General features: G+C 47.8%; 1 protein-coding gene across 1 annotated transcript in view; it reads left to right on the top strand.

Annotated features, from left to right (window-relative positions):
* MORN1 (MORN repeat containing 1) overlaps positions 1-20,305 on the top strand; it is a 519,059-nt gene that overhangs the window by 9,106 nt on the left and 489,648 nt on the right. Inside the window, exons 2-4 of the mRNA XM_075329305.1 lie at positions 8,803-8,874; positions 13,894-13,992; positions 18,555-18,665. Of these exons, the coding sequence (XP_075185420.1) occupies positions 8,803-8,874; positions 13,894-13,992; positions 18,555-18,665 (282 nt within the window). The remainder of the gene's footprint in view (positions 1-8,802; positions 8,875-13,893; positions 13,993-18,554; positions 18,666-20,305) is intronic.

Raw genomic sequence — 20,305 nt, 5'->3', positions numbered from 1 at the left:
GGATGGGGGATATATATATACCAAGATGGGGGACATATATACCTGGATAATGGACATATTTACAAGGAAGGGGGACATAAACACCTGGATTGGGGCAAATGTTTTACGATGGGGAACATATTTACCAGGAAAAGGCCCAGGATGGTGACGTATTTATGAGAATGGGAGACATATTTACCAGGATGGGGGACATGTATACGGGATGGGGAACATATGTACCAGGATGGGGGCATATATATCAGGATGGGTACATATTTGTCAGGAAATGGCCCAGGATGGGGGACATGTGTTACAGGATGGCAACACTAGCACACAATGGGGAATATTTCTACATAATGAAGGTAGGGGGCAGCACATATGTTTGCATAGGATTTAAAAAGCTACAGGAGCCCATATATCTTAACAACATGCATGGGAGGGGGGGGGGCAGATCGAAATCTTTGCACTGGTGCCTATTGGACTCTAGTTACACCACTGACTAACAATATGTGTAAGATTGCCAAGATTTGGATTATGTCTCCATCGGGATCCCTTCTGCTTACAATTGATCCCTGGGGGTCCTGGCAGAGCTGATTATTATCGGTATCGGATCAAATAATCCAGCGGCTGACACCACCACAAATGTGTAGAGGAGACACGATATAAAGGGAAGCCGTCACCCTCCTGACAATGGCCCCTCTACAAACGAATGGGCCGATTCAGAACTGCAGCGTTACAAGTCCTGGGCCCCCGAAGACTCCGGTGCTCGGGCACTCAGCATGTTAATCAGGCTGGAACTTGCTAATCAGTTGATTTGTATTCTTTAAAAGCGTAAGCTCCGTGCCCACTCGAGACAGGGCTGCTGTTTGGTATTCATTGGCATACTAGGTTCACATGTTTTCGCTGCAGGAGAGATTTCGGTCCACGTCTGCCAATGGAAGCGAAAACCCCCTATGTATACCTAAATACCCCGCTGTTGTCTTCAGTTTACAACAGCCTGTAGTCTGTGAATGGGATTCAGCTCCAAATCTAAAATAATATATATGTTTGCGTTCAATGACTACAAGCAGAGTTCTTATAATGGTGGGAGCATGAGGGATAATAGAGCTCAATACATTATAAAAAGGAGCTGATTCGTTTTCCAGCCTATCAAAATTACACAAACAGAATCAGGTCAGCAGGTTTTTGCCATGTAATCTGAACACAGCATGCTGCAAGGGTTAACACACAGATTTCAGTGATGGGTCTCTTATCATACTGTGTGTTGTTGTTTACCTGCAATGCTTGCTTAAAGAGGACCAAAGAGCAGGATTTTCTTAAATAAACTAAAGCCAGTGCTATACTGGCGCTATCAGGCTGATTCTATACATACCTTTAGTTGTGAGATCGGATGTATACTTTCTGAAATACAGGCAAGTAAAGTCTGTGAAATGCACTGTTATTTGATTGATAGCAGCTGCAAAATATCTAATAGATGAGTCGGGTTTTGCTAATTATTCCCAGCTTTGTCTGCCTGTCCTTCCTCCCCCTGTTTCTGTTATTACAAGGGGAGGAAGGAAGGAGGAAGAACAGGGGGGAAGAAGGACAGACAGGAAGATAGGGGAGGGAATAACTAGCAAAACCCGACCCACCTATTAGATATTCTGTAGCTGCTATCAATCAAGTAACAGTGCATTTCACAAACTTTACTTGCCGATATTTCATAAAGTATACATCCGATCTCACAACTAAAGGTATGTATAGAATCTGCATGGTAGCGCCAGTATAGCACTGGCTTTAGTTTATATAGGAAAATCCTGGTGGTTGGTCCTCTTTAAGCACCAGGAGATTATCATTGATTGGACTACATTGCCTTGTGCCTGGTAGTCTGGTACACCCAATGTTGTGATTAACAGCTCACTGACTATAGACATTGTATATACAGAGCATGGTGTGGGCGGAGACAGTTTTCTCAGCTCTGCTGCATTGCTACATGTAAAAACTTTTATTGGGTCAGAACCACTGCACTCAGTGAACTAAGTGAAACTCCGTTGGATTTAGGATCCCTTTGTCTATCTCATGCTGCTCTCACATGAGGTAGCAAAAACTGGCTGACAGATTCCCTGTAAAAGCAGTGGGATGGCAATGACTCAACCTGTGAATAAGCCCTTATTGCCTGCAACAATGATGATGCTATATCAGCAGCGCTGCAGACAATTGTTGAGCTGAGTGACTCTTGTCATCCAATCCGGCAGAGTTGCGCAGCTCAATGATCGGCTGCAGTGCTGTCACTGCAGACAATAACAGACATCAGGAGCAACACAATCAATGAGCTGAGTGACTCTTGTCAAATACTCGGGTAGAGTCGCTCAGCTCAATGATCGGCTGCAGCATTGTCACTGCAGATGTGGCGCCCCTGAGGGTTCAGTCGCCACAGAGATACTGCACCTCAGCCAGAGGTGTGGTATCCTATTCCCGGGTAAGGAGAAGGCCACAACACATTACACACACACGCACACACACACACACACACACACACACACACACACACACACACACACTCTTAATTTAGCGACACTCCATTAGGCCGTGGTTAGCACGAGTTGCACCTTAGGAAAAGCACAGACCCGGAGCTAGTCTGGAGGTGGGGTTTAGTTAGTGGGAGCAGACTGTAGAACGTTAGTCAATCAGGAAGTGGACGCGGAGGAGAAAGGTCCTGGGGACTGGAGCTGGAGCAGCTCATCACACGATCAGGACAAAAGGAGCCTTAGAGCTACAGGAAGTGCGCCATACACCCGTGTGATCGCATCCACAATCAGCTTACCGCTGTGGAGGGACTTGGCCGTGACGGGGAACCGGTCCCTAGACTACAAGGCTCATTTAGTAAACCAGTGGCTGAGGTTACTTCAAATATCGAGGCCACCACCGCACATAACCCGCTAAAAAGGTGACCACATAGGACCAAGGGACACGGCAGGAAAGGCACCCATAAAAGGGATACGCAGACATCGGCACAGGGCACTGTGTGTGAGACGCGGGAGAGGCCAGCGCAGGAAGACGACCAGGGAAGGAACACAGAAGGGCGTACCAGGTTGTGCCTCCGAACTATCCGGGGATCGGCTGGGGCCCATCACAGCAGGACCCAGCACCCCGAGGGCATCATCTGACTAGTCGTGGTAACCTGGAACTATCAACAGTGAGTAAAGAACTTGTGTCTGCATCCCTGTGTTGCCCAATTATTGTCTGCACCTCACCATTACATCTCAACACCATCGACAGCCCTGTGGCCCAGCTCTACCTGTGGAGAGCTATACCAACTAAGCTGCATCACCATCGACCCCAAGGGAACTGAATAGCAGTGGCGGCACCTATCTTGCCGCATACCACGGGTGGCGTCACAAATTCATCTCCCCTTGTAAATAACTTTTCCCCCCATCATCTTAAAATTACACCGCCGGGGTCACAGAGCCGGGCTTTTCCGCCGTGATCTCCCAGAACAGAACCGGCCCGGTAATGAGTGGCCCACGGCCCTGGTGGGCGTGTCACAGACAATTACAGATACCAGGAGCAATGCAATCAGTGAGCTGAGTGACTTTTGGCATCTACTCGGGCAGAGTCGCTCAGCTCAATGATTGGCTGCAGCGCTATCGCTGCAGAGAATAAAGGCTGCTTTACACGGTACGACCGATTGTGCAATTTCACAATCGATCGTACCCGCCCCCGTCCTTTTTGCGTCACGGGCAAATCGCTGCCCAAGTCGTTAACCCCCGTCACACGTACTTACCTCCCGTCCGACCTTGCTGTGGGCGGCGAACGTCCACTTCCTGGAGTGGGAGGGACGTTCGGCGTCACAGCGACGTCACACGGCCGCCGGCCTATGGAAGCGGAGGGGCGGAGATGAGCAGGACGTAAACATCCCGCCCACCTCCTTCCTTCACATAGCCGGCGGCAGCCGCGTGACGCAGGTGAGCTGCTGTTCATCGTTCCCGGGGTGTCACACGGAGCGGCGTGTGCTACCACGGAAACGATGAACAACTAAATTAAACGATATTATGGAACCTAGCGAGCAGTACCCGACTCACGATTTGTGAGCGATACTGCGTCGCTAGGAGGTGTCACACAGGCCGGCATCGCCAGCGATGCGGGATGTGCGTCACAAAAACCGTGACCCCGACGATCTATCGCACGATAGATTGTCTGGTGTAAAGCAGCCTTAACACTTACCAGCAGCAACAGTGTAGACTTGGTTCTGGATCCAAGGAGGCTCAGTAAAGCTTTTTTTTAAACAACCCATGCCTAGAACAAGGGTTTTCCGAAACCACACCCCCCCCCCCCCCAAAAAAAAAGTCCACCCCTGCAACCATGAAGATGCTACATGGATAAGACAAATTATATTACACTTCCTCATTTCTGTATTAAGAATTTAGCAGAGCTTTTCGTCCTGTTCTTTGGCATACACAGTGTCACGGTGACTGCACAGCACTGCCCTGTACCCTGAGTCCGATATGTAGAAATAAAATTAAGAGGATTCGGCCAAACTAAACTTTGCACAGCAGCTGTTACAGCGTTTCAGCTCCGTCCAAGAGAAATAGTGATGACTCACGGAGCACATCGTCCTTTCTACTCCGCAGAGTCCAGCCGCCGTGTACCTGCTTACAGAGGCTGACTTCATACCCGAGCCTAACAGATCGCCATCTGATACAGTGACCGAAAACAAAAAAGAACCTTTCAAGACAGCGGGATGTAAGCCGGCCATCTTTGTCTTGGCAGGCGTCTAAATTGACATTTGGTTTGAAAAAGAAATAAAAAATACCCACCGCTTAATACGGAACTAATGTCATTTATGGGAACGGTGCAGGCTGCCCCTTTATAGGGTTAAGAACGAAGTGTCATGATAGTTTTGTTTTAATGGAGTGAATGTGATCATTCCATTATTTATATGAAATCTTAATACTTAGGTCGGTTATATGATATTAAGTCCCACTGCGAGGCCGTCCTGCAAGAAACCAATACCAGTGATCTCATGTTTTCTTAACTGCGGCAGCCATAGGACATCCCCAGGATACTATAAAGGGACGTAAGGAGTGGAAATCCTTCCTAGACCCACTATCTCATGAGTGGGATAAAAGACCTTACAAAAATGAGCTCTCCTCCAGAAGGAAGGAGGCTGAATCTCAAGTGACACCCATTAAAAGTAGCTAACCAATAAGCCAATATCCGTCCCTTTAAATAATCACTGTTGTATCAACAAATTTTGTATTAATCAATAGTAAAAGCAAATATAAGTGTCTCTGAGAGGCAGGGGATAACAGGGGACTGAGGCTATTAAACTGGCCCTCAGGCTAGGGGGGCCATATCTGACCCTTATCCCAGAGATATGTCTGAAGGTGAAGATGTCTGGTTCGCCTTCCTTGCCCTGTTGGTCAGCCCTGATGTAATACTCCCACACCTCAGGGGAGGGCCAGGACAGGAGTGGTTGAACCCTTAGTTATGGACAAATGGGGAAACCAAAACTCGATCTCACAGCTAGCACACACAGAGATATAAAACAATACATGATAAGGATCCTGATCCCAGAGATACATCTCAAGGTGAAGATGTCTGGTCTGCCTTCTTTGCCCTGTTGGCCAGCTCTGATCTAGTTCCTCCTCTCTACCCTGGGGGAGCGGGACAGGAGCGTGTAAACAACAGTGATAGCCAAACAGGGGACCAAACCTCTATCACACAGCAAGCACACACGGAGATATAAAACAATACTGTCAAGCTACCACTAGGGGGAGCCACAGCAGAAGACACTACACAGAGCAGCAAGAACCAGGAAGTAGATACACAGTGTGTGCTCGTACACTGCCTCACAGCACAGCTGGCTTGACAAAGAACACAGTTAGCGTTCGAAACGCGTAGCCCTATGCCGTATATGGGCTCCCTATTTTTGTCCTTGTCATCACATTAATTTTGACGTCCTTCAATAAAATCTTGCAATAGTTTTACTACAACTCCGGAAGCTGGATTTTTTCTTCTATTGGACCCTTGCACTGTCAGAGTGTTATCCGTGCATGCCGGACCTTGCCCCAGTTGAGCTGGATCACCTTCCTTCTTGTTAAAGGGAACCTGTCTTGTATAAAAACGCTATAAGGCTATGTGCGCACTTTGCGTCCTGACCAGTGCGGAAAAGAACGCACCCTCTGGCAGACGTGACGCTGTGTGTTGACACAAAAAATGCACCCAAAACGCATGTATTTTGGATGCATTTTGCATGCGTTTTGGATGCATTTTTGTCAGTGTGGTCCCCCGGAAATTCAGCTCTGCTACATGCCTGCTGACAGTAGACACAGACAGAGTCGGGCAATGAGAATGAACTCGGATGAACTGCTCTCGACTTCATTGTCATCCCGCGGCTCTGTCTCTGTGTGCTGTCATGAACTCAGACGAACCTCCGAAGTCAGTGCCAGGACACAGGAGTCCGCAGCAGTGACGTCAGAGCTTCACCCGATTTCACTGACATCGCGCGGCTCTCTCTGTGTGGCAGCCTGATTTGCGGTCACACGTGAAGGACTCATCTGTGATCGCAAATCCCCTGAGTGACTGCAGTGAGCCGCGCAATCAGCTGTGCTTTCACTCAGGTTACTCGCGGCCACAGCTGCAGTCCTCCACCTGAGAGCGGTGGCCGCGGGTAACCTCAGTGACAGCACATATGATCGCGCGACTCACTTCAGTTGGTGCATGGAGCTCACAGGAGCGGCGGTGTTCTACAGCCGCTCCTGTCAGCTTCCGATGTAGCAGACCTGAATGCGTCGTGGGAACTTGCCTGGATTACGTCGGACCTGGAGGTGTTTTTGAGGGGTTAATAAAGTGGTGAAAGAGGGTGTTTTTTGTCTTTTATTACAAATAAAGGATTTTTTGGATGTGTGTGTTTGTTTTCTTTAACTTACAGGTTAATCATGGAGGGTATGTCGGGGAGACGCCTGCCATGATTAACCTAAGACTTAGTGGCAGCTATGGGCTGCTGCCATTAACTCCTTATTACCCCGTTTGCCACCGCACCAAGGCAATTCGGGATGAGCCGGGTAGAGTCCCGGTACTGTCACATCTAATGGATGCGGCAATTCCGGGCGGCTGCTGGCTGATATTTTTAGGCTGGAGGGCTCCCCATAACGTGGAGCTCCCCATCCTGAGAATACCAGCCTTCAGTCGTGTGGCTTTACCCTGGCTGGTATCCAAATTGAGGGGGACCGCACATCGTTTTTTTTTATTAATTATTTATTTATTTTTTTAACTGCTCGATATAGACACGCCAACCGGCGGCTGTGATTGGTTGTAGTGAGACAGCTGTCACTCAGCGTGGGGGCGTGTCTGACTGCAACCAATCATAGGCGCCGGTGGGCGGAAGAAGCAGGGAATACGTGATGGATTAATGAGTGGCTGGCATTTTTAAAAGAGGAGAAGCCGCCACAGTGGGAATGCCGTGCAGCGCCGCGCCCGTGATCGGTGAGTATGAGAGAGGGGGTGGGAGGGAGAGACAGACATGGACAGAGAGAGATAGAGACATAGAGAGAGAGAGAGAGACCGACCGACAGAGAGAGATAGGCAGAGAGACCGAAAGACCTGCGTTTATTATGTCAAAAACACATGCAGATCGCTAGTAAAAAAGCAAGTGAAACGCATTTTTTCTTGAAAAATCTGCATTTAGACATTTCTCATTGACTTTAATGTTATTAAAACGCTGCCAAAATGGCAAAAACAATTGACATGTTGCTTCTTCAAACGCAGGGATTTTGACAAATTTTCCGCAACTAAAATGCAGCGTTTGTAAATGCATCGTGCGCACAAGAAAGCCCTATTTCCCATAGACTTTGCCTGGAAATCACAACGCATGCATTTTGGCATTAAAACGCTGCAGTTCAAAACACTGCGGAAACACATGAAAAAAAGCATATAGCGTTAACCTGCAATTGTGGGGTTCATCTGCAAGATAATAGAGTCCTGAACCTGCCTGATGCCCACACTTACAGCCCTACTGCCGGGAGGACGTTTCTCCCTGCAGCATTTGCTTCCAGTCATTGAGCTGGCGCAGGTTCAGTTACCGCTCTGTGCATAAAGAAAAAGACTGATGGCACTTCCTAACTTTCTAATGTGAACAGGTGCAAACTGAACATGAAACATAGTAACAAAAAGTAGACAGTTGCACTCTGTAGCCCTATGATATGTGTAAAAATGAATATGGGAATATAGACATGCATTACTGCTATGGAAAAAATGGAAAAATTGAGATACTTAACACATAAAAATGGCCAGTTTTATGTGAGCCCAACAGCCAACAGCGTTAATTTCCTCCCGGCAGTGGGGCTCTAAGTGCTGGTGACGGGCAGGTTCAGAATGACATTAACCTGCTTTTTAACCCCATAGCTGGAGGTTAATAGTGTTTTTACACATGGTTTGATGGGTTGTTCAGTAGTGGACATTCCCTATAATGTCTGGGTGAAGGGGAAACATTTTTTAAAAAAACTGAGAGTCCTGAGTGGTTGATACCTTTGAATGACTAACTGAAAAGATGGAGACATCTGAATATACAGCATGGGGATCTGAGAAGAGAATGGACACCAGAAGGGGAAAAAAGAAATTTTGTAAGTTGAATTAACTTTAGAAACAAGACATGCTGTGCTTTTATGGGAAAGAGTCCAGACAAAAGGTGAACCACAAGAGAAATCCTACCTATATGCGGCAGGGCTAATACTGGACAAGAAAACCTCGTGTATAGGGAGGCTGCTCATATGAAAACATTTATTATTAATGCTCAAAGTATTTTTTTTTGTTTTGTTTTAACTCTATTTCTTTTTTTTTTAGGTTACGGAATTTATGTTTATGATAATTCATTTTTCCGCTACGAGGGTGAATGGAAAAGCGGCAAAAAACACGGTAAGGTAAAATGTTCTATGATTGGACACTGCCCTATATTTCCATTACTGACAGCCTATACGCTATTCAGTCTACAGTATTTAGGATACTAGCTGTAGTACCCGGCATTGCTCGGGATAGTAACTGTCTCTATGTCTCTCCCCCACTCTCTCTTTGTCTGTCTGTTTGATTCCCCATCTGCTTCTGTCTGTCTGTCTGCCTCTTTTCCTGTCTGTCTCTGTCTGTGACTGTCTCTTTCCCTGTCTGCCTCTGTCTGTCTCTTTCACTGTCTGTCGCTTTCCCTGTAAGTCTTTTCCTGTATGTCTCTGTTTGTCTCTGTCTCTTTCCCTGTCTGCCTCTTTCCCCGTCTGCCTCTGTCTGTCTCTTTCACTGTCTGTCTCTTTCCCTGTACGTCTTTCCCTGTCTGCCTCTATCTGTTTGTCTCTGTCTCTTTCCCTGTCTGTCTGGCTTTTTTTCCTATCTGTTTGTCTCGGTCTGTCTCTTTCCCTGTCTGACTCTTTGTCTGTCTGTGCCTGTCTATCTCTGTCTGTCTCTCTCTATCCATCTCCCCACTGACGTCATATCACCTCACATATAAGCTTCTTATACTATGAATGTCCTTTGTTCCTATAGCAACCAATCATAGCTGCTATTAATAATCTGAAGTAGCGATGTCGCAACATGCAAAGTACCCCTTACAGTGTGCAGTGTGCACAATGTGAGGATTCACAAGTCTGCAGTCACATAGAATGCACATAAAGTGACTGCAGACTTGTGGATTTACACCAAACAACCCCTTTAAAAAACTCATTATGGACATAGACTAAGGGGTACTTTGCACGTTGCAACATCGCTACTGCGATGTCGTCAGGGTCAAATCGAAAGTGACGCACATCCGGCGCCGGTAACGACGTTGCAACGTGTAAAGCCTAGATGCACCAATAAACGATCGCAAAAGCGTCGTAAAACGGTGATCTGTGTAGCGTCGGTCATTTCCATAATGTCGCTGCAGTGACAGGTACGATGTTGTTCCTTGTTCCTGCGGCAGCACAGATCGCTGTGTATGAAGCCGCAGGAGCGAGGAACATCTCCTTTCCTGCGTCCCGCCTGCTATGCGGAAGGAAGGAGGTGGGCGGGATGTTTACGTCCCGCTCATCTCCGCCCCTCCGCTTCTATTGGCCGCCTGCTGTGTGATGTCGCTGTGACGCCGCACGACCCGCCCCCTTAGGAAGGAGGCGGGTCTCCGGCCAGAGCGACTTCACAGGGCAGGTAAGTGCGTGTGAAGCTGCCGTAGCGATAATGTTCGCTACGGCAGCTATCACAAGATATCGCTGCTGCGACGGGGGCGGGGACTATCGCGCTCAGCATCGCTAGCCGATGCTAGCGATGTCGCAACGTGCAAAGTACCCCTTAGGGTTGCTATGCTTTTTTTCCCCAACATTCGTTTTTCAAGTAGAAAACGCTGAAGAAAAATCTCAGTTTCTCTAATGCTTTGTAACACTTAAGTATTATTTTTCTGCCCCTTATCATGCCTTTTTTTGTGGGGGGTTTTTTTGTTTTTGTTTTTTGGAGCAGATTTTTTTTCCCCAGCATGTTTTTATGGTTTGCTAATTTTTTCTTTTACTTTTCTTAAACTTTATTAAGCTACTGATAAGTCTTTGGCTTTACCCAGAGAGAAACGAGATAGGATGATGAAACTTTACTTTGGGCCCCCTTCACACGCACGTGTAAATAATTAACCGTTTTTACACGTGTGTATTAAAGGGGTGGTTTGCTCCCCGTGTGCTGTGTTTGTAGCACATTCGTGTTCTCCGTGTGTTATACGTAATAACACACAGAGAATGGAAAGTCCCACCTTACCAGATTCTTCCGGAGCTGTCTGTGGTGCTGAATGACAGTGTCCGGCACAGGCCATGCCCCGCTGAAGCTGCTTCCGGCCCCCAGTGAAGAAGATGCGTTGTTCAAATTCACTGGGGGACGGATGCAGGTGACAGCTGCGGCAGAGACTGCAGGGATGGTGGAGGTGAGTATGTGTTTTTTTTATTTTTACAATGACACGTGTGTTTCTCCGGTGCATGTCACGTGGGCCCGCATCCACACTACATCCGTGTGGTACGTGTGCGGGCTGCGTGACACCCGTGCTGCCGGAGAAAAAAGGACATGCCTCCGTATGGAGCACACGGGCTCACGTCTGCTCCACACTGAGGCATGGGCCAATGGCTGCACACGTGCGTGCACATAAACCCATTGATTTTAATGGGTGTACGTGTGCCCGTGTACGTGCCTAGCACGTACCGGAGACATGTGCGTCTGAAGGGGGCCTTATACATACTCTCCACTGATGACAACACTTCTTACATCGGTATTCCAAGTGCTGTAAAGGCCACTTTACACACAGAGATAAATCTGCGGCAGATCTGTGGTTGCAGTGAAATTGTGGACAATCAGTGCCAGGTTTGTGGCTGTGTACAAATGGAACAATATGTCCATGTTTTCACTGCAACCACAGATCTGCCAAAGATTTATCTCTGTGTGTGACGGGGCCTTAAGCCTAGCAAACAGAAGGATTTCAGTTGTGCCTCAATCCAGACATCGGTAGCAGCGATGGCATCAGAAATGGTGTGAAATTTGGCACCATTGAGGTGTTTCTTCAAGTTTGGAAACAGATGATAGTCGGAGAGAGCTAGATCTTGTGAATAAAGTGGGTTGTCACCAGCGGGAAGCCCAGCTCTGCCAGTTTTGTTGTGGTCGCTTGTGTAGTGTGAGTGGAGACATTGTCTTGGAGGAACAAGATTCCTTTGGACAGCTTGCTGCGCATTTTGGCCTTGAGAGCTGCCTTCAATTAGTCCAAAAAGTTCAGTGTAATACCTTGCATTGATGGTGGAACCCTTTTGAAGGTAGTCCACTAGCAGCACGCCCTCCTTATCCCAGAACACAGACTCTATCATCTTAGTGGCTGATTTTTGCACCCTGAACTTCTTTGGACGAGGAGAACCACTGTGCCCTCCACTCTCGACTGCTCCTTGTTTTCAGGATCATACAAATAAATCCAGGTCTCATCCATAGTGACCAGTCGCTCCAGGAAGTTCTTATCAGTCCGGAAACGCTGACAAATGGACCGGGAAGTTGTCACTCGCTGCTTCTCTGATCTGATGTCAGACATTTGGGGACCCACTTTGCAGATTGCATCCTCATGTCCAAATGTTCATGGATAATGACACAAACACGGCCACGGGAAATCCCCATGATGTCTGCTATTGCTTTAGCTGAAATTCGTGTATTCTCCAGTATGAGGTTGTGCACAGCATCGACGATCTCCGGAACAACAACCACTCTCGGTCGTCCAGGACGTTCCTCATCATTGGTGCTGAAGCGGCCATTTTATATTTGGAAACCCAGTTCTTACCTGTGGAATATGAAGGGCATTGATCCCCCAATGTTTGTGACATATCACCATGAATATCCTTCGTGGACTTTCCTTGCAGAAAAAAGAATGTTATCATCCTCTGCTCTCAGTTGCAGTGAATATCGCATTAGACTCCGCCATTTTGTTTTCCCGCGTGCGTAGAACACTGTTGTCATAAGCAACAAACACAACATTTCGAAAACATATATTAGACACATGAAAATGTGATGTAACATTTGTTATCATACAAACAAAAATAAAATCACAAAGCCAAAGACTTATCAGCAGCCCCTCCTTTAAAGAAATTTTAACCTTTTTTTGACACAGATTTATAAAAAAAACCCCAAAAGCACAAAAACACAAGGGCATCTTTTTCGCCCTTCTATTGACTTGTATGTTAAGTATTAAGCCTCTTGAAGAATGGATCGGTCACTTTTTTAGGCTATGTGCGCACGCTGCGGATTTGCTGCAGAAAATGTGTCTAACATTGCTGCAGTCATTCCCCAGCAAATCCTATGGGTTTTAAAAAAAAATGCTGTGCGCACACTGCGTTTTTTTATACCCGCGGATTTTCCGCTGCGGAATTAATGAGCATGTCACTTCTTTTCTGCAGGTACCTGCGGTTTTTACCATAGATAATGGTGAAAATCCGCAGTAAATCCACATCAAATCTGCATCAAAACGCATGCGGATTTCGTTGCAGTTTTGGTGCGTTTTTTTTACCGCGGGTGCGGGATTCTTTAAGAGTGTCCGGATTTTCCTTAAGAAAAAATCACTTTCTAGTGCGCACATGGCCTTAAAATGTCTTCCTTTTTTTATAGAGTATGATGCTTTTAAGGCCTGCAACACACATCCGTGGCGCTGGTACGTGTTTCGGACTTTTTGACACGTACCGGCGGCACAAACGCACGTGCACCAATGTTACCCTATGGTAATAGGCACACACACGTAAAGCCACACGGAACGTGAGTCCGTGTGGTTTGTACGTGTGTGCGTTTTTAAACACGGCTGACATGTCCACGTTTCTCCGGCATCGCGCAGACACGGACCCGCTAAAGTCAATGGGTCCGTGTCTGCACGTACGTGACACGGACCATGTACGTGTGCTTTCCGTACAGTCCGTGTGCGTTTTTTTTTTTTTTTTTAATGGTGAAACGGCTCAAGACACACGGACTGCACACGGACAAGACACGTACGTATTTCACGCATACACGGACATTCAACACGCACGCACGACGAGCATACGCCATCACACTGTTGTCACACGTTCCGGAGAAACGGACATCCAAAACGGAACACGGACCTGAAAAACGGACCGCGAGACGCGCACGTGTTTTTTGCGGACGTGTGTTTCAGGCCTAAAAGACACTCAAAAGCCTGAGCATATGAACAGCCAGTCGTTTTTTCCTAGAAATTAATGTTGTTTTTTGTGTGTCGTTTTTTACCTTTATGTTGCATTTTTTTGTATATGAAAAAAAAAAGCAGAGAAAGCTGCAGTGTGAACACACCTTAAGCGTGCTGAAGTCCATTAGCAGAAATCCTATAGTGATTGTGTAATAAATAGTTTATAATGTAGATATAATGGCGCGGTCATTAGAGGCGGTAATGACTCGCACTTATCCCTTTTATTGCAGGTCACGGGAAGCTTTTATTCAGAGATGGAAGTTACTACGAAGGGGAGTTTGTGCGCGGAGAGATTACTGGCAATGGTCTGCGTTACTGGGCAGCACGGGGTGAGCTCCTGTCTCATTGTCTCGCTGAATGGAGCACGGCATGGACGGCCGGTCAGCGAGGGAACGCTCAGATTCCATTGCACACATGAATTTTCATGGCTTTAATAGCTGAAACCCTTGAAGCCCTGCCCGCTGCTGAATTTTGCCATATGCAGAATAATTTATGAAGAGCTTCGGATACTTCTGATATGACGACATCAGCTGTAAACTGTAAAATGAGGATTGCAGCCAAATAATCTGTATAAGGTTCAAAAAAATCATGGACGCCTTAAAGGGAGCTTGTCAGGTCCGGTAGCACCCCGGACCACGAGCAGTTCTGGGTGTATATTGCTAATCCCTGCCTGACTTTTCCATGTATACACTAGCATAGATAAAGAGATCTTTAGAAAAAGTATTTCTAAAGATCCTTTATGATATGCTAATGAGCAAAGGAACTAGTCACAAGGGCGTTACTTCCCTTGGCTAGTTGGCCCCCTTAGCATGTTAGCTTGTCCCCGTGGGTGCATCAACATGCTAATGAATATGCAGCGTCAGAGGCATGGTCACCTCAGTGCGCATGATCTGAAGTTCCGGACTTCCAGTCATGTGTACTATGAAGTTGGGTGTACGTGTCCCGCGCTCAGCCGGGTGTACGTGTCCCAGCTCCAGCCGGGTGTAGGTGTCCCAGCTTCAGCCGGGTGTAGGTGTCCCAGCTTCAGCCGGGTGTAGGTGTCCCAGCTTCAGCCGGGTGTAGGTGTCCCAGCTTCAGCCGGGTGTAGGTGTCCCAGCTCCAGCCGGGTGTAGGTGTCCCAGCTTCAGCCGGGTGTACGCGTCCCAGCTCCAGCCGGGTGTACGCGTCCCAGCTCCAGCCGGGTGTAGGCGTCCCAGCTTCAGCCGGGTGTAGGCGTCCCAGCTTCAGTCGGGTGTAGGCGTCCCAGCTTCAGCCGGGTGTAGGCGTCCCAGCTTCAGCCGGGTGTAGGCGTCCCAGCTCCAGCCGGGTGTACGCGTCCCAGCTCCAGCCGGGTGTACGCGTCCCAGCTCCAGCCGGGTGTACGCGTCCCAGCTCCAGCCGGGTGTACGCGTCCCAGCTCCAGCCGGGTGTACGCGTCCCAGCTCCAGCCGGGTGTACGCGTCCCAGCTCCAGCCGGGTGTACGCTTCCCAGCTCCAGCCGGGTGTACGCGTCCCAGCTCCAGCCGGGTGTACGCGTCCCAGCTCCAGCCGGGTGTACGCTTCCCAGCTCCAGCCAGGTGTACGCGTCCCAGCTCCAGCCGGGTGTACGCGTCCCAGCTCCAGCCGGGTGTAGGTGTCCCAGCTTCAGCCGGGTGTAGGTGTCCCAGCTTCAGCCGGGTGTAGGGGTCCCAGCTCCAGCCGGGTGTACGCGTCCCAGCTCCAGCCGGGTGTACGCGTCCCAGCTCCAGCCGGGTGTACGCGTCCCAGCTCCAGCCGGGTGTACGCGTCCCAGCTCCAGCCGGGTGTACGCGTCCCAGCTCCAGCCGGGTGTACGCGTCCCAGCTTCAGCCGGGTGTACATGTACCAGCTTCAAATTGGTGTAGTGCTCATGACCGGAAGTGCCGGGGACTTTCTGATTGTGCGCACTGAGCCGAAAACCAGCGGTGACAACCGAGGTCAGAGCGACCATGCCTCTGATGCTGCGCATTCATTAGCATGTTAGTATGCTCGGAGATCTCAATCTGTGCATTCACCGCTTTCGCAGCCATTTTCCAGAAGTCCATAGAAGCGGCGCATGCGCAGATTGAAATCTCGGGTCTTCAAGTTCTCAACCTGCGCTGCATCTGCAGCCATTATCCTGAAGCCATATGTTTCTTAATGCTTATATGGTGCCACCATATTCTGCAGTGCTGCACTGAAATTGGTTTCCGGCTGTGTTGTTCTATATGAACGCACTGACTGTCATGTTATGTCAGCTATTGGGACTCATACACAATCACTGGGCATGTTCATGACAAATAGAAAAGAGCCCTGCCCAAATTTTCCAAAAAGCTGGAAGCTAAAATTGTGCAAAATATCTTGTAGGCTTAAAGGGAAGGAGTCGTCCAAAAAAAAAAAAAAAAAAAATTCAATAACTGAAAAAATGTAAAGTATTAATGTTTTAATGTTTTGTTTAAATATTATTTGTTTTTAATTGAGCAAAATATATAAAAAAAAAATTGATATAGCAGCTGGTGAATTCCTGCTGCAGAGCTACTGTAGAACTAGCTCACATTACAGCTGCAGTAAAGTTGGCAGAATCTGCTCTCCTGTGTGTGATGTCACATCTCCCCCTCTCAATTTGGGTGTTTCCAAAAGGATAGGGGAAGATGAAGTTTAGGATCACAGTGTGGAGCCATTTTGTTGGTGACCACAAATGTCTAAAGTGTTACCAAGGACAGCTGCATAGTGCTCCCCACATAACGCTCTGCACGCCCCGGTCCAGCAATGCTGTGCCGCATGCACGCCCACCCGCAATGTTCTGCCACATGTACGCCCACAATGCTCTACCACACGCACGCACACACACAATGCACTGCCACATACATGAACACATTGCTCTGCCACACACACGCCCGCAATGCTCTGCCCCACGCACGCACACATTGCTCTGCCACACGCACGCCCGCCTGCAATGCTCTGCCACACACACCCACAATGCTCTGCCCTATGCATGCACACATTGCTCTGCCACACGCACGCACGCCCACCTGCAATGCTCTGCAACGCGCACGCCCGCAATGCTCTGCCCCAAGCACACCTGCAATGCTCTGCCCCATGCATGCACACATTGCTCTGCCACACATACACACACACACACAATGCTCTGCTAAACGCACGCCCGCCTGCAATGCTCTGCAACACGCCCGCCCGCAATGCTCTGCCCCATGCATGCACACATTGCTCTGCCACATGCACACACACAGACACACACAATGCTCTGCAACATGCACGCCCGCAATGCTCTGCCCCACGCACGCCTGCAATGCTCTGCCCCATGCATGCACACATTGCTCTGCCACATGCACACACACAATGCTCTGCCACACGCACACACACAGACACACACAATGCTCTGCCACACGCACACACACAGACACACACAATGTTCTGCCACACGCACGCCGACCTGCAATGATCTGCCACACGCACGCACAGACGCATTAAGATGTCCTATCATAAGAACTAAGGAGCCACGGCCGACCACTGGGAAAGAAGCCCTTAGTTTTATCCCTCCTCCACCAAACTGTTCAGCGGGCACAATGCAGTCAGGGGGTTACATCCTCCCGGTATTCACCAAACCCAGACTCCTCCATCAGATGCAGATAGAGCAGTGTGATCCATCACTGCACAGAACACGTCTCCTCCAGAGTCCAGTGATGGCGGCTTTACACCGCTCCATCCGATGCTCGGCATTGTGCTTAGTGATGTACAGCTACTGCAGTTGTTCAGCCATGATGCTCCCTGCAGCGCTGTAGTCTTTTGTACTGGTGTTGTATTAATCAACATTGAGATTGCAACACCAAGAAGAAAAAGTTGTGGAATTAAGGAAACAACAGGATGGATAGACACGTTAGTGATTTGCAAATGATGAGAAAATGGAAACAAAATTTATAAAACGTCTGGATTTTTTCAGTATCGAAAGCTTTTTGCAGAAATTCCCGCACTTACAGCCTTGGTTGCTATCAATGAGGTTATTAATGGTTGTCTGAGGACTGTTGTGTAGCTCTGAATACACCTGGGTAGCAAATATTCAAGATCCACTGCTGGCAGCTGCTTTTTCTTAATTGCATGTGCTCTATGGGAGACAAGTCTGGAGATGCTAATTAAACAAATTCGGACAGAAAATGGAACCGTGTCAATCATATATACTGACTACACCTTTATGAGGAATATATATAGCAAGAGGACTAAAAGGAAAATGTAGTCCCGGTCACAAAGTGACCAAAAATATTAAGGAAGTCACATTCAAACTTCTTGTAAAAATATAAAAAACTTTTTATTAGGCATAATTATAACAAGACGTAATATACAACATATCAAATCACAATCATATACATCAGCTTTATGCAGGGAGTCTCTTAAGACAAAACCCAGGGGACCAACGAAAAACATATGGCAAGATAGAAAATCGTAATAATCAAAAAGCCACATACAAATTTAGTGGCTAACAAAGGTATAAAAGAGAGTTCAGGGCAACATGTATCCTATATACACCTCATAAACTCCAGTATATATACTGATTAATCATATTAGAATACAGTCCTCAATTGAAACGAGGTTTCCATCAAGGACGCCCGTCCAGATAAAGTATTCCGGAGAAATAAATTTATAGCACAATATAAACTCACCCATGGTGATTAGAAAGCCCAGGGTAAACGTGCCCCGACGCGCACGTTTCGTAGTCTTCCTCAGGGAGCTGTAGACCATGGTAGTATCATTAGGCTGCTCACAGTACCACGAGGAACACGCGACCCGGCATTGTCGTGTTGAAAAACAAGCTCTCGATTTGCAGCCGAAATTTACCAGCTCTGCAGATTGGAAATAATCATACGGTACTCTAATTATTTCACATTGTATTTTGCATTTCCAGGAAACATGTATTCTGGGGAATTTCAGGATGGCGAACTCCATGGGCACGGAGTAATGAAATACAAAGATGGCGGAAGATATGAAGGCGAGTTTGTGCTCGGGATAAGAGAAGGTGAATGATTCAACATTATTATTATTATCATTATAATATTCTTATTAGTATAAATAGAAAAATACTTGTTTCTTTAATATGACATATCATTTTTGTAGATTGTAATTTTCTCTCCTTTTAATCTGGCATTCAGTAATCCAGAAATTCTCATACTCCTGCACCCATATACAGCCCTGAATAACAAGATTATAAAAGCAGACACACAAGGCCGGTAGCATTGCACTATCAATCGCCTCCTATAACCATCCACAAGCTTCTTAAGCGGGCTTTGCACACAGCAACATCGCAACATGTCGCTGGTGAAAGCACCCGCCCCCGTCGGTTGTGCGTCATGGGCAAATCGCTGCCCGTGGCGCGCGCACAACATCGCTTACACCCGTCACACGTACTTACCTGCCTAGCGACGTCGCCTCCTTTCTAAGGGGGCGGTTTGTTTGGCGTCACAGCGGCGTCACTAAGCGGCCGCCCAATATAAGCGCAGCGGCGGAGATGAGCGGGCCGAACATCCCGCCCACCTCCTTCCTTCCTCATTGCGGGCGGCTGCAGGTACGGTGATGTTCCTCGCTCCTGCGGTGTCACACGTAGCGATGTGTGCTGCCGCAGGAACGACGAACAACCTGCGTCCTGCAACAGCAACGATAATTGGGATTAGAACGACGTGTCAACGATCAACGATTAGTTGAGTAATTTTGATCGTTAATGGTCGTTCCTGCGTTTCACACGCAACGACGTCGCTAACAAGGCCGGATGTGCATCACGAATTCCGTGACCCCAACAACATCTCGTTAGCGATGTCATTGCGTGTAAAGCCCGCTTTACTCCTCTCACCTGGAATTTTGGACTCTTCTTTATAAACTGCTCCAGGTCTCTTATATTTGGAGGCGTCTTCTCTTCTTCTCTTTTCCCAACAAAAATGTTACGATCTCTCCAAAGGTGTTAATGGGATTGAGTTCTGGACTCATTGTGGCCACTTCAGAACTCTCCAGAGCTTTGTTTCCTCCATTTCTGGTGCTTCTTGAAGTATGTTTGGGGTCATTGAGGAACCTCCACCATATCTGTCACGCACAGAGTAGGAGATGTCCATATGTACCGCGTACACACGCGATCAGACAGATGGGTGTCTGACGCATTACAAAAACACGACAAACAAAGGGGGGACACTTTACGGTGGGCCCTATGGCTAGGAAGAGAGATGAGGAGGCACTCACCTCAAGCAGTTACTTGAGCTACTTAGCGTCCCTATATGGGGCGTTTCAACCTGTCACCGAGCCGGATACCTAATCCCTTTGTAGTCCTACAAACCACCTGGCTAGGGAAATGGCCAGCGGGAGACATTAGTCCCACCGCTGCACTAATAAACATGGAGGGAAAGGAAAGACATACAGGGAGACAAAGAGAAGGATATAAACAACAAACTTTACAGCAGCAGACAGACTCCACAGTAGCAGATGGATTAGCACAGGACAATTCCTCAGCAGCTCCTTCCACCAGAATGGCCAGAGTAGAAAGAATTCTAACAGCAAGGACTGCTGGGAAAACTCCACTATTTAAACCTAATTATGTGCGGGCTCAAAGCAGCTACAGCTGACCTGCCCTGCTACGAGCTGCTGGCAACAAAAACTGACATTAGCTCATGAGAC

This window comes from Anomaloglossus baeobatrachus, chromosome 11 (assembly GCF_048569485.1).
Source record: "Anomaloglossus baeobatrachus isolate aAnoBae1 chromosome 11, aAnoBae1.hap1, whole genome shotgun sequence".
Classification (NCBI taxonomy): domain Eukaryota; kingdom Metazoa; phylum Chordata; class Amphibia; order Anura; family Aromobatidae; genus Anomaloglossus; species Anomaloglossus baeobatrachus.
The sequence above is the reverse complement of the archived record's forward strand: the minus strand, read 5'-3'. Positions and strand labels throughout refer to the sequence as shown.